Source organism: Pseudochaenichthys georgianus, chromosome 1, assembly GCF_902827115.2.
Source record: "Pseudochaenichthys georgianus chromosome 1, fPseGeo1.2, whole genome shotgun sequence".
NCBI classification, from domain to species: Eukaryota; Metazoa; Chordata; class Actinopteri; order Perciformes; family Channichthyidae; genus Pseudochaenichthys; species Pseudochaenichthys georgianus.
The window spans coordinates 18,529,845-18,543,681 of record NC_047503.1 but is presented as its reverse complement, the minus strand read 5'-3'; the positions used below and the strand labels follow the sequence as shown (position 1 = coordinate 18,543,681).

The following is a 13,837-nucleotide window of genomic DNA, read 5'->3' as shown; positions in this document are numbered from 1 at the left end:
AGTACGTTATGCTGGCCCGGGATGTCTAAATAGTGCTTCCGGGCCAGCGGGCCATTTAATATCGAGCCCTGCCGGTTACCGGGCGGCCCACATCGTCCGACCGGCCCACTTCAGTACCAGTCCCAGTCCGCCCCTGTGCGCAGGTCTGCGCAGGTCTTGCTTGTCTCAAACAAGCCTACTCTCATCCCCATTCTGAGTAGCTGCTCCCACCGGCTCCACCCACTTTGAAAAAGTGCGTGGAGCCAGGAATGAGAAACACAGGAAATTCTGTGTTTCGGGATGATGGTTACGTGGAGGACTTCATCTTCAGGACTATGGATGTGCACCTCCCTGGTGAACACACTTCAGCACCTGTTTGATCGTCAGCATGGGAAAAGGCCATTCCCTTGTTGGACACTGACAGATCGAGGGTGGGTCTCATTCCCCCCGCCCTGTCTCCTTCGGGTAGGGTGACCAGATCCCAACAAACCAAATGTGGGACAAGGAGTATGGTTGTGTGGGACAATGTGGGACACCCTCTCAACAGCACCCCCCAACCCCCAAAAAAAAAAACGTAACAAATATATAACAGAGCAGAAAGTGAAGTCAAAATGCAGTTTTTTAATAAAGAAAAGTAAACTAAGGCTAACCAAGGCAGCAGGCATTATTCACTTCAAGTGTTTAGAAATGCATCTTCTTAATTCAACTAGTGTATTACCTGTACAAGTAGGCACCACATAAATTAATAGATAAAATAAAACCAACACTGGCCAGGAGGGAACAGAAACATAATAATACATTGTGGTGACCACCTATTTAACCACTGGGACATAATTCAAACCTGGAACTACAGTTGCGGTTATTGTTCCCACACGGACATGTTATGGGTTACCTATAAATAGGTGTGCCCTCTTGGCTCTCTCTCTTGTCGACCCGGGCTGCGACCCGACAACATGTCCTTTGCAGCTTGTGATTAAAGTTCCCTTTTGTACCTTCGATGCACCGCCTCTGACTCCATATCTCTCGGCACTACACTGGTGACCCTGACAAGTCTCGAGAAGTTTCCGGGACGGACCCGAACACGGCAAAAGGAACTCATGTTTCTTTCTCGAAATGCCGGGGATTTTTGGAATCGTCCGTGGCTGCCACCGGCACGCGGACTGAGGCTCGGTGCGCGCCCCGCAGAAGAGCTGGGGACGTTGCTCGCCGTTCCCGCATCGGCTTTCCAACCAGCAGGAGGACGATGCACGACCTGCTGGGTCGACCAGCAACCAGATTGCTACCTCGTGGGTTTGTTTCTTCGGGGCGTGCGGCTGCACGTCCAGGCTGCGCTAGCTGACGACGACTAGCGGCTAACCACGAGGGGCTAACGACAGCTAGCAGCTGCCCATGGCTGCCAGCTAGCGGCTAACGGCTAGCTGTTAACGGCTGTCGACATGTTTTTGTTAACATCTGACTGTTGACAATTTTTTTTTTTCCGGTGCCGGAGAGGAGGTTCGACCAGCCGGTTGACCTCATGTGGACACTCATTTATTTATTTTTTTTTCACCACCTCGACGGCGGTTCCAGACGCCACTCACGGTGTCATCGACGCTTGGGTGGTGCACTCCTGGACCCCCGTCTCGCCTCAACGGTTTTGGACGTCGCCCATGCTGCCATCGGCCCGTGGGTGGCGCGCTCCGGGACCCTGTCTGGCCTCTCCTGCTTCCCGGTGATGCCTCAGCACCTACTGAGGACTTCATGCCCGCCGCCGTGGCACGTCTGCCTGCGGCCGGGTTGTGCTCCTTCCTCCCGGGGGGACTGCTCCTCTCTTCCGGGGATACCTCGACGCCTGCCGAGGACTTCATGCCCGCCGCCGTTGTGCGTCTGCCTGCGGCCGGGTTGCCCTCTCTTCCGGGGATACCTCGACGCCTGCCGAGGACTTCATGCCCACTGCCGTTGTGCGTCTGCCTGCGGCCCGGGTTGCCCTCTTTCCTGCTGGGTTCTCCGCAACACCTAGTGCGGCCCCCTTACGACGGCCCGCCCCCGGTGTGGGTGCCCTCGCCCTCGTTAGGGCCCCTGCCCCCTTTCGTGGCCCGTTCCATGGCCCGGTCCTCACCTGCGGCCCCACCCTCCTCGGCCCTTGTGGTGCTTCCTCCACGGACGTGGGGATATATATTTTTTTTTTGCCATGTTTGAATTCTGGGGGGGCTTGTGTGGTGACCACCTATTTAACCACTGGGACATAATTCAAACCTGGAACTACAGTTGCGGTTATTGTTCCCACACGGACATGTTATGGGTTACCTATAAATAGGTGTGCCCTCTTGGCTCTCTCTCTTGTCGACCCGGGCTGCGACCCGACAACATGTCCTTTGCAGCTTGTGATTAAAGTTCCCTTTTGTACCTTCGATGCACCGCCTCTGACTCCATATCTCTCGGCACTACAACATAAAATAAAATAAAATAGCTTTCAGTTTTGTCCATCACAGCAACAGAAGGTGGGCCCCCACACACAGTGTGTGGGCTATTTTGTCACCTAGAACCACTGGTGTCTTTGACTCTGTCAAACAACTCTTCACAGAGGCAGGGGCAAGCACATCTGTTATTATGGACGCTGCTTTTGTACGACCACATGACATTTTCCTTACTATCTCAGAGTCTGGAAAAATGGTCGGCGCTAGCTTGTTACCAGTCATTTGACCGGTATGAATGGGAGTGTTGCACTATTATGGTAAACACTGGTTATTTCGGCTGCTGTTACCTTTGTCTGAGTGACCATCATTTTTTGGTTTGAGTAGGAATGTCTCCATAGAGTGGGATGTCTCTTTTTGAGCGACACGTTTCTTGTGAGAATCGCATTCTCTGTGTCTTTTGACGTCGTATTCACTGCCATGTGAAATTGAAAAATTACTCTTGCAAAGATTGCAAAAAACTCTCTGAGAGTCGCCCTGCACTGGCTTCACCCACGGATAAGTGTCTTCCCAGTCTTTGTTGTATGTGCATCTTCTTTTCTTCTTAGCTGTAGTTTCAGTTTCCTCCATTTTCCATAACCTGCTGCGTCGCCTGCGTTCGTTGTTGTTGTTGATTGGCGGGGTGGGGGGGGTGTGTGTGAGTGAGTTACTCTCATTGGTTAACACCATAGCCTGTATGGTTAACACTTGACCATCACCCGCCGTGTGTTACAGTTTGATTGACAGCAAACACAGCCCCCTGATGATAGCCTTCCCTGCTTTCTCAACAGCCATTGGATGAATCTGATTTTAAAGAAAAGCGTTTTAGCCAATCAAAATGAAATATGCGGGACATCGTCTCAATTTGCGGAACGCACCAAAAGTCGTGAAAATGCTGTGCAGTCCCGCGCAAAGCGGGACATCTGGTCACCCTACCTTCGGGACCAGAAAATACCGGGAGTAAGTTCCTGCCGCTCTGCACGGAGCGCGAGACACTGTTCCCGGGATGACAGGACTTCCTGTATCCCGTAGAACTGCGGGGGGGAGAGGCGAACTGCAGAGACCATAGATATATATAAACACTAGATGGCTCATGGGAGATTTTCCAGCGTAGCTGACCGGCCGCCATCTTGCTACAGTCAACAGTTACTCTGATTCGCGTTATGGTAGCTGTTGTCAGGTGAGTGATCTGCACAAAAATACTCTTAACTCACTGAAATCTTGACTGATTTACAAACGGTTTGGTTTATTATAAACATGATTAGCATGGCTATGATACAGCATGCTTGGACATGTTGAAATTGCAGCTTTTCTTTGTGTATGTGGTTGTATTTATTAGCTGGCTAATAACAAGAGGCTGTCAGTGAGACCTAGTATTACAAAGTTGACCCACAACTCCACCAGTGGGAGAGGCAGAACTGCTCTTTCTCTCAACACAACTTAAGTTACACATGATTTCTTCCAAGTGGTTTGGCTTGTTAAAAACATCTTGCATTATGATACAGGAATTTGCTGGCTTTGTGTTTACAGAAGTACCTGACTATGCCGGACTTTTGTGCAGCCTACGGATGCTCTAATCACCGCAGTCTGGAAACAAGAACCCGTGGGATCACCTTTCACGTGTAAGATATGACAATATTATGACTACAATTACGATAATCGTTAATTACTTAGTGGATGTATGTACATTACAAGTCCTGCTACACAGGATCAGTGGGGCTATGTGAGATAATAGTATTGCAAGATTGTTGTTGACCCAGCCTCTTTAGAATATGTTGTTACCATTTCTTTACACAATTATTTAATGTTTCTATTGGACACCTTTTTTATTACTCTTAGTGTGGTTGTCTTATTCTTAAAGTAGGCTATACATACATGCATACATACCAAAAATATGATAATTTCGGTGTGTATTTTTGTCCTACCCTTAATGTTAAATGAAAGAAGGGAGGAACATGTTGACAATAATTTATATATCTGGCTACCTTTCTCATGTTTTTAAGGTTTCCCAAAACCAAAGAGAGGAGGAGGCAGTGGGAACTCGCCCAAAGAAGGGACGGTTTTGTTTCCTGTGACAGGACACTGCTCTGCAGTGAGCACTTCAGGAGTGAGGAATTTGACCGGACAGGAGACGCAGCACTATGTTCCCCACATATGTTTATGTTTGCTCAGTCTAATAAACCCATAACATGGTTGTGAAAGAATACCAAAGCTGAGGCTGGACGGTGATTGATTGTTGGTGTGCCATGTGTTCTTCTTAATAATAATAATACATTTATTTTGGGGGGCCGCCTTTCATAACACCCAAGGACACATAGGATAGTTTATCATCATCATCATCATCATCATCATCATCATCATCATCATCATCATCATCATCATCATCATCATCATCATCATCATCATCATTTAAAGAGACTCTTGGTCCATTATTACAAAACATACAACACTCAAATACAAACTAAAAAAAGGCAGCCATACCAATGTTTCCACAGAGGTGACTGGTTTATGTTTAAATTGTTCCCTATATTGCATAGGGGCAATATAGGGAACAATTTAAACAGTGGATTTTGTGATATATCAGCCGGGGTGAGACAAGACAAACCACAAATGGACTACAGAAGGACACAAAAGGACACATGGTACAGTTTATATTATTCTTGGTCTTTTTTCAATAACATATTTCAAAGGTTCTGGATTTGTTTACAAATCTAGAAACTAAATACAAAACTAGGATGATATGAAGATCTCATGTCAAAAATAATTGTGATAAATTAGACAGAACTGGCCTGTCTGTGAGCACATTTTATGTTGGTTTGGTTCTTCTGATAAAGGTGTGAATATCTAAATAATATACCAACATATGCTATTGTCATTAGTTGTGTCCCTGTTCTTAAAGCTAAGGCATTGCTAAATTAACAACTCTTGGCTTACAGAGTGGTAACATGAGACAATGAGACATTTTTATATATGAAATATAAATGTATTTTAATTTTATAATTTATTTGAAATATTAACAATATAATAAAATAAATGGAAATATATACACCGGCAAATATTTAATATAAATACCTTGTGTGTGTGTGTATAGCTATTGCTTTATCTGATTAATGTTATTTTCATATGAAAGTCCATGATTATAAGTATGCAGTATCATAACTACATCTTTGATGTTTATAAAAAACCAAACCGTTTGAAAATTGGTTGAAAATTGAGCAAGCTATGGTTATGTAAATAGTAAACCATAATGTTATGAATGAGAGAACTGCCTGTAGCAAGATGGCGGCCAAGTGGCAACGTCGGTCTCAATTGGCCAGCAGCGCGTGTGAGCCATCTAGTGTTTATATATATCTATGGCAGAGACTACTCTCTGCCCATCCGCCTGCTCATCCATCTGTCCATCAGACACACGCGCCGCCACCCTGAGTACCATCCAGTACTCTGATAGCGCCAGGTGTACATTCTCCGGATGTGCTGTGGTTGGTGGCAAACCACGCCAGAGACCTCCACACGCTGCATTTCACACAGGCTCTCATTATGTCGCCGTTTAGGAGAAGACTCGTAAACCGCGCATTCACGCTCAACATCACTAAGGGATGAGCGGAAGGTGTGTGCAGTGCTGTCCACCCGAGGTGTAATAATGGCCCTCCGTGGGCTTATTACGACCGTGGGTAGGAGGTACGTCTGAGACAGAGGAAAAATCCGTGCTGCCTAAACCCAACAAGTTTAAAGGTAGACGGATTGAATAGTAAGCCCTGCTGTTTTATTAACCGATAAGTTAAAAAACCCAGCCGGCTGAGGCAGCGAGCCATGCTGCCAAGTAACCAATAGGCTATTGGCAGCCGGCTTAACCGGGGAGCCTTGCTGCATATTATATTCCATCTGTGCATTGAACACACGCGCCGCCACTCAGCGCGCCAACCTGCTCTGGATGTGCTGTGGTTGTCATGGTGACGAGCCACGCCAGAGCCCTCCAGACGCTGCACCTCACACAGGCTCTCATTATGTCCACTGTAACACATTTTCCTGTCAAACAACAGCAAAGCGCCGGCAGTCTCTTCACAGACGCCTGCACTTCACTGCCATACCACAGTACTCATACTGTGAAATGATCTTACAGCCTTTCTCATTAACAGTAAAATACCGGCAGCAGAGACGCCAGCAATACACTGAAATTATACAGTATTCATACTGTTGAACAATTTCAGCTTATTACTGTACACAATTTAATAATTCACAGAAACATTCTGGTTAGGGGGCTGCCAGTAGATTAGTGCCGAAAATCAGCTGAAAAATAACAGTGATTGCTTAGAGCAGGGGTCTGCAACCTTTTTGACCAAAAGAGCCATTTTGCTCCTTTTTCCCAAACATTTTTTGTCTGGAGCCGCAAAACATATTTCATAGTTTTTTATGATTATATCAGACAAAAAATACAGTTTTTTTGCATTTATTAGGCTATTTATTACATGATATAACCTCTAATAAGAAACAAAGAACTCTTATAAGGAGAATTAAATACACAGGCCTACTTTAAAATAAATTAAACACAGCACTTGGGGAGTCCTCTGCACATTTGAAGGGAAAACAAATATTATTAAAATGGGCCCACTTTGAAATAAATAAAACATATAGCTGCACCCTAAAAAGAGTTAAAGGTAGAAACCAGCTCGAGTGCGCTGGAATTTGAAAGTACACAACCGGAACAAATATGACTCTTCCTTCAGACTTTCTTACAGAGTCCCTCCTCCAACACACTGTTCTTCTTATTATACATCCATGCAACCAGGGGCGCCGTAAGGGGGTGAAAAGTTAGGACGATTCTAAGGGCCCATGACTGACAGGGGCCCCAAAATGTTCAGAACATTAAGAAAAATTTTTAAGTAACCTTTCATCAATCCTCAATAATTAACATTAATAGAACGTTATATTGATAAATTACTCACTAAACTTACGATTCATTTAACTTATTTTCTTCCAAAAATTAATTACCCAAAGCCTCTGTACACCCCCTTCTATTTACATGTAATGGTTTGGTCCTGCCTCCAAACGCGGTGCGGCACCGGCACTTGCAGAGAGTGAAAGCATGTGAGGAGGGATGCTAGTACTTAGCCTACAAACGTGTGTTGTACCATGTTTCAACGACCAACAAAGTCAGGCTCTAAGAAAAGAAGAGAAAGACAAGAGAGAGGGACTAAAGGGCGACAGTATGTCACCTAGTTTCACAAGAAAAGGTGGGTGTGGTCCATGAGTGGTGGAAATGATTCTGTTAGCTAATGTTTTTTTGTTTACTAAGCTGACATTAAGTACTGTTAATATCTTTATAGAAAATGCAGAGGTCTTTCATTTCACTGCTCTTTTAGCTGACATTTAAAGGTATGGTAGGTAATTCACTTCAGAAACACGTTGTTATATTCCATGGAATGCTCTTAACGTCCCGATAGCAATGAATATATGAAGTGCTTTGACAATAAATACATACAAACATGTCATCTGTGGAAGCTGTGGCGTTGTAAAAAGCACGACCAATCATCTGAGCTGGCCCGGCTAAAATAACTGGTTGGCCTACCTGCCTGTCAGCCTTCCATCTGTGCACAAGCTTATCTCGTGCCCTCATTGGTCATGTGTGCGTTCGTGTGTGCTGGAGGAGGGGCTCTGTAAGGAACTCTGAAGGAAGGGGCAGATTTTTTTCGGTTGTGTATTTTCAAATTCTAGCGCACTCAGGCTGGTTTCTCCATTCTTACATACCTACCTTTAATAAATGCAGGCACATTTTTAGCGCCTATTCATACTAACTCAGTTGTCCCTCCCCCTGGTGCCAGGACCCACAGATCAATCTTTAGGCTCAGCAGCCCTGTCCCCCCATAAGGCTGAACCTGAACCAGCTTTTCCCCAAACTGAAGGAGGTGAGCAGCATTGTGTTGAATGACATGCCACTTAACATATCTGAAGGGAGACTGGAATACAATATATATATATATATATATATAAAACAAAAAGCTAACATCTAATTTAAATGATACATTTCAAACACAGTATTTTCCCACATAGCCAATGATCTATATAAAACAAAAAACTGATTTTAGTCTATTTAGGATGATGGACAGTTTGAAGCATTGAGTGATCAGTCTGTAAACAAAATGTTAATCACAGACATTTTGGCTATGATATTAATACTAATGTTATTATATTAAAGCAGGGGTGGGGAACCTCCGGCCCCCGGGCTGTATACGGACCGCTAGACCATTTGATACGGCCCTCGAGGTAATTTATAAACAAAGTGGCCTGTGCCTGGTGGTGGGGCCCAATGTGATATATTTTCATGGGGCCCAAAATCCCTGGCGGCGCCCCTGCATGCAACACACACGAACGCGCACATGACCAGTGAGGGCAAGAGATAAGTTTGTGCACAGATGGAAGGCTGACAGGCAGGTAGGCCATCCAGTTATTTTAGCCGGGCCGGCTCAGATGATTGGTCGTGCTTTTTACAGCGCTACAGCTTCCAGATTTTTTTTTTTTTAATGTATTTATTGTCAAAGCATTTAATATATTCATTGCTATCGGGACGTTAAGAGCATTTCATGGAATATAACAAGTGTTTTCTGAAATAAATTACATACCCCATTGAATTATGACTGACGATCGTCAGCTGGCTTCCTCCCCCTCGTAAAGGCTGCACCACCGTTGACAACTTCTCTCTACATATCAGACATACCGGTAAACCAGCATCGTTTGCTGTGAAAGCATACAACTCTGTCCACGCAGAATTAAATCTGTTCCTCCGGTACTTTTCTTTGATTTATCCATAGTTCGCTCTTCGAGCCGGGGGTCAGGTTATTCGCCTGCAGGAAAAGGTGCTCGTGCGGGACCGTAGCAGGATGTGACGCATATTTTAGTTGACCTAATTAAAACCGTTTTGTTTTTTATTTATGTGTCACAGTATCACCTCAAAATACAAGATACGAAACATTTTCAAACATGCAACAAAATATAAATAGTCCTACAAATACTTTTATTTTATTTCCTTCTTATTTTTGTCTAAGCTCAAGGGAGCCAGAGCCCCGCCCTGTCTCCCCCGTCCGGAGGAGAGGGAGGATGGGGCCGGGGAAACCACATAGTGATCCGTGAAGGGAGGGGAAGGAGTCGCCTGACTGCTGCCCGCCACTCGGATCCAATAATCAAGGTGAAACCTTAAAAGAAATGATGTTTTCAGACCTTCATGTTGCGCTCATGTGTCGGCAGTGGCTGCAGGGTTTTGCTCTTTCATACGGATTCTGGGAAAGTCAGTCAGTCAACACATGAATGTAGAGTTGTTGTTTTTACTGGGTGAGCTGCAATGCTAATAAACATGACACATTCTTTCCATGAAGTGAAGGTTTCTCAGGCCAGACAGCGTTTTATTTTCTCCATCAACTTTACATGGGTTGAATTTATAAAAACAATTAAATCTTTATGTTGCAATTTCATACAAAATGTTTCCAGTGGAGAACCTTTGATACCAACAAAACTATTTAAACAGAACTGTCCTCATATGCTGTACATGTTATAATGTTTGTTTTTTTAATCAAAATATAATCTTATTCAGTAAATCAAACAGCAAACAATATTGGTCATATTTACATGGTATCATTTATGATTAGCATTTTCCGAAGGTGGTTTCTCATACTATGTTTGACAGCGTTCACAAATGTATCTCACAAGTCTGTCTTTACTTTTGTGAAGTGATTTGTAACGCCGCATGAATGACTGACAAAATAGTTGGCAGCTTAGTGTGATAATCCTAAAGTCCCAGATGTCCGTTGGTGTGGTTTAGGATTGCGGGAGGACCTGAGCGATGGTGTCCCGGGCGCTCTGGCTGAGCCTTTCTGGGAACTTGACCTCGTACTCTACTAACAGGTCGCCTCGACGGTCGGGGCGTTTGGGATAAGGCAGCCCCTCGCCGCTCACGCGTCGCTTCATCCCTGGCTGCACAATATCTGTTGTTGACACGGTCACCGTTCTGCCGTCCAGTGTGGGTGCGTTGACTGTGCAGCCACACAAGGCCTGATGGAAATAAAGGGAGAAATAAAACATGATTTAAGATCAGGAAACGTTATTATATGTATGCAAATCACACAAGTGACACAAAGGCTATCTTATATGTAAACTTACATCTCTTAGTGAAATCTTTGCTGTGTAAACGATGTCCGAGCCCTCACGTTTGAATACCCGATGGGCCTTGTCCTTGACCACGAAAACCACGTCGGCTGGAATGTTTGTGGGGGTCTGGTCCCCCTCTTTGGGAAATGTGATTTTAGTGCCCTCTTTCCACCCCTTCTTTATCTGCACCTCCAGGATTTTACCCTCTGTCCTTACTGTTCGCCCGTCTGGGTTCAGCATTTTACGGGAGATCTTCATTTTCTTTGTGCAACCTGACAAAACATCCTCCATCGCAACCCAGAGATCGTGAACCACGGGGGGGTCCTGAGGCTTCTTTACAATGCTACTGTGAGGTCCCATCCCTCCCATGCCAGAGCTGAAGGAGCGAGGGAACCCGCCCATCCCACCGCCCATCCCGAAGCGGGCAAAAGGGTCTTCAGTGTCCATGTCCTCATCTGGGCCTCCATTGCGGGCACCAAAGAACTGATCGAAGGGGTTACGTCCACCGAAGAAATCTGAAAAAATGACATGGGGGTCGCCCTGGAAGGAGTAGCTGAAGTTTCCAGGCCCAGCACAACCACCACCACCACCACCAGCTGGTGCTCCTCCGCCTTTCAGACCTGAGTGAGAGAAGCCACAAAAAGTAATGCATCACCAAAACGACTTCATTCACTCTAATGGTATTATAAATTATGTATTTCAAGACTCATTATAGCATCATTCATGTTATAGGTTATGGTATTTCCCCACATTGTTCTTGTTAGTTATAGCTTTTCATATTGCTTTTTTTCCTTTCTCAGTTTTGATTGTGCAGGCAAGCTACAAAGTAAAGGGCAAAGCATTTTGATAAATGAATTGGAGAGGCTAAGAAGTCATGGCAACAGCAAAACATTTTTCTTTTGAAATGGCAACACAGGCAGCATATTTTACTGTGAGGTGCTCGATCAATAAATCTAACAAACACACAATACAAAAGTCCCTCAATGCTACTTTTAAAGTCCTACTCACTATTAACATGGGTGTCTTTTGGGATTTGCAATCGATTCTGTGCATAACAATTGCCTCACAAAGTAAGAATAAGTGGATATGTAGACCTTGTAAATGTCGGATAAAACCCTGAAAGATCTATCTTTCTTGTGTACAGACACCACCATAAAAAATGTGGCACAAACCTACAAAATTCTACAGCGCCTGTCGTTGTTTTCAAGCTGTGTGCAGAAGTATTACTTGTCAGGTTCCGTATTTGGAAATATCCTTAGCTTGAATGCATTGAAGAGTTTCCCTTGATAAACATAATTTCCATTAAAATGTAATACATTTTTAGTGTTGCCATTTAAATTAGTTGTTATTTTAAATGTTCACATATGTCTTTGATGCAAACAAACATTGTTATCCCAGGGGGGGAAACATGATGTAACCCAACATTTGTTGATCCAAATGATGATGTTGCCATGGTTACACATCAGGGGAGCCATTACATCTCCAGATGCAGAGGTTTTTAAAAAAAAAAGAAGGGTTTCTTATAATATTTCCATTCAATTACAAATGTGTTGTTTTTATCATCACGTCGTTCCTAAATGTACTAAAGTTATTTAACAGGTATTACTAGTCACTGAAGTATTTCAGTACACGTCAATCACTGCCCCACCTCTCGTTTCTATAAAGCCCCCCTGACAACACCGTTCAAAACATCCAAATACAAGAGCACGCTGCTACGCTAAGCCCCGCCCCCTCATGACGTCAACAACATTAAGTCGCCCTTCTCAACTCATGTTCACATAATTGCAGTACTTCTTTAACCTGGTCTTGTCGAAACATGTCTTGGTGGTTTTCCTGTGTGTCTCACAACCAGCCTCTACTGAAGGCCTGTAATCAGTTGGTTATCCCCATTCTCACAGGCAAATGATTCCTATGTGAAATCTTACCTTCTTCACCAAAACGATCGTAAATGTCCTTTTTGTTCGGGTCGCTCAAAACGTCGTAAGCTTCGGCGATTTCTTTGAATTTGTCCTCGGCATTTGGCGACTTGTTTTTGTCCGGATGAAAGCGCAGAGCCTGCTTACGATAAGCTTTCTTTATATCGTCCTCCGACGCTCCCTTTTTAATTCCCAAAATGTCGTAGTAGTCTTTACCCATGTTGACCATCCAGTGGCCTGTTTATAAACGTTACAGCTGTTTGTAGTCCGTCCTCAGTCAGTGCTCTGTCGCTTCTGAGATCGCTGGGTCCCGGGTATTTTCTTTATAAACCTCGTGGAAACTTCTAGAGTTTTCCATAAACAGCTCGAGCTCTCCAGTCTCCACACTGACACGCCCACCTCGACGTGCTGCCTTCAAGGGCTGTCGGAAATATTGTCGCACACTAACATACCATGCCTTATCAGTCTCACTAAACTGGTTCTGATCTTTATATATACAGTCTATGGTTCTGATACATTGGAAAGATACTGAGGGATCCGAATTTGGGAAATCCAAAACTCAAAACAAGGGACCGTGTACAAAGTAGCCTGTAGAAAGATTGTTTTGCACAATTTGGTTGATTTAATGTAGCATATTTAATAACTTCACTTTAATACAGTGTAGTGATACCCAAAATCCCACACATTAATAATCGCCTGTTGATAATACTAGGATACACCAACAAGTTTGGTACAACTTTCTTTTGTATGATTTCAATTCCCCACCACACCCTGTCAGTGTGATGAGCAAACATGTTTAATCTTTAACAATGTGTTGTTTATTATAAATTGATCAATTGTTTTTAGTTTAAAATCCTAATCTAAAAAGTAGCTATAAACATCTAATAATTGTCAAAAGTACAATTCTTCTCTCACAGACGTTGGGTATAAATATCATACAATGGAATTACTCAAATAAAGTAAATCAATAATTCCATGCTTACATGTACATTATTCTGTGAAAATGACTGACATGGCAGATCATATCACAAATAATGTAACTGTTATGCTTTGTGTTTTTACATTTCACAGTGATGTGTGGTCGTTTTGTCCTCAGTGTGTTTTTTGCAGGTGTACAAGAAAATCTGGTTTTTGAAATGTACCTTAAAGTACCTTAAATGTACCTTACCTCCTTAATGTTGCCTTGGGTTTGAGAATATTAAGTGAAAACATACCGGACAAATGGCAAACTTTAATAATTTCGGGCAATTAAAAACACAAGGAAAACACATTGAACACACATATTCCAGTATAATGCAAATACAGATTTGATATAAGGCAAAAGCAATTGCAAACATTTAAATAAGAACTTAATTGATTACCCTTATGGAGAAG

General features: G+C 43.7%; 2 protein-coding genes and 2 long non-coding RNA genes across 6 annotated transcripts in view; 2 read left to right on the top strand and 2 right to left on the bottom strand.

Annotated features, from left to right (window-relative positions):
* LOC117464436 (hepatitis A virus cellular receptor 2 homolog) overlaps positions 1-13,837 on the bottom strand; it is a 35,543-nt gene that overhangs the window by 18,954 nt on the left and 2,752 nt on the right. The gene's annotated exons all lie outside the window — the stretch shown is intronic.
* Positions 3,482-4,757, top strand: LOC139432896 (uncharacterized). Its single transcript, XR_011642486.1, has 3 exons — positions 3,482-3,591; positions 3,942-4,033; positions 4,415-4,757. It is a non-coding gene; the product is annotated as an uncharacterized lncRNA (long non-coding RNA).
* On the top strand, positions 7,429-10,309 carry LOC117464602 (uncharacterized). The gene is made up of 3 exons (XR_004554106.2): positions 7,429-7,642; positions 9,452-9,591; positions 10,222-10,309. It is a non-coding gene; the product is annotated as an uncharacterized lncRNA (long non-coding RNA).
* Positions 9,779-13,834, bottom strand: dnajb1b (DnaJ heat shock protein family (Hsp40) member B1b). Its single transcript, XM_034106544.2, has 3 exons — positions 12,473-13,834; positions 10,560-11,167; positions 9,779-10,451 (listed from the first exon to the last, which is right to left on the bottom strand). The coding sequence occupies exons 1-3, from the start codon at positions 12,690-12,692 to the stop codon at positions 10,218-10,220; spliced, it is 1,062 nt and encodes a 353-aa protein (XP_033962435.1). The 5' UTR covers positions 12,693-13,834; the 3' UTR covers positions 9,779-10,217.

Bases quoted from the DNA above. Each gene is read 5' to 3' on its own strand.
- dnajb1b (XM_034106544.2), bottom strand. From the start codon at position 12,692: ATGGTCAACATGGGTAAAGACTACTACGACATTTTGGGAATTAAAAAG. The intron at 11,168-12,472 runs GTAAGATTTCAC...TCTCTCACTCAG, and splicing joins CGATCGTTTTGGTGAAGAAG to GTCTGAAAGGCGGAGGAGCA. The intron at 10,452-10,559 runs GTAAGTTTACAT...TATTTCCATCAG, and splicing joins CAAAGATTTCACTAAGAGAT to GCCTTGTGTGGCTGCACAGT.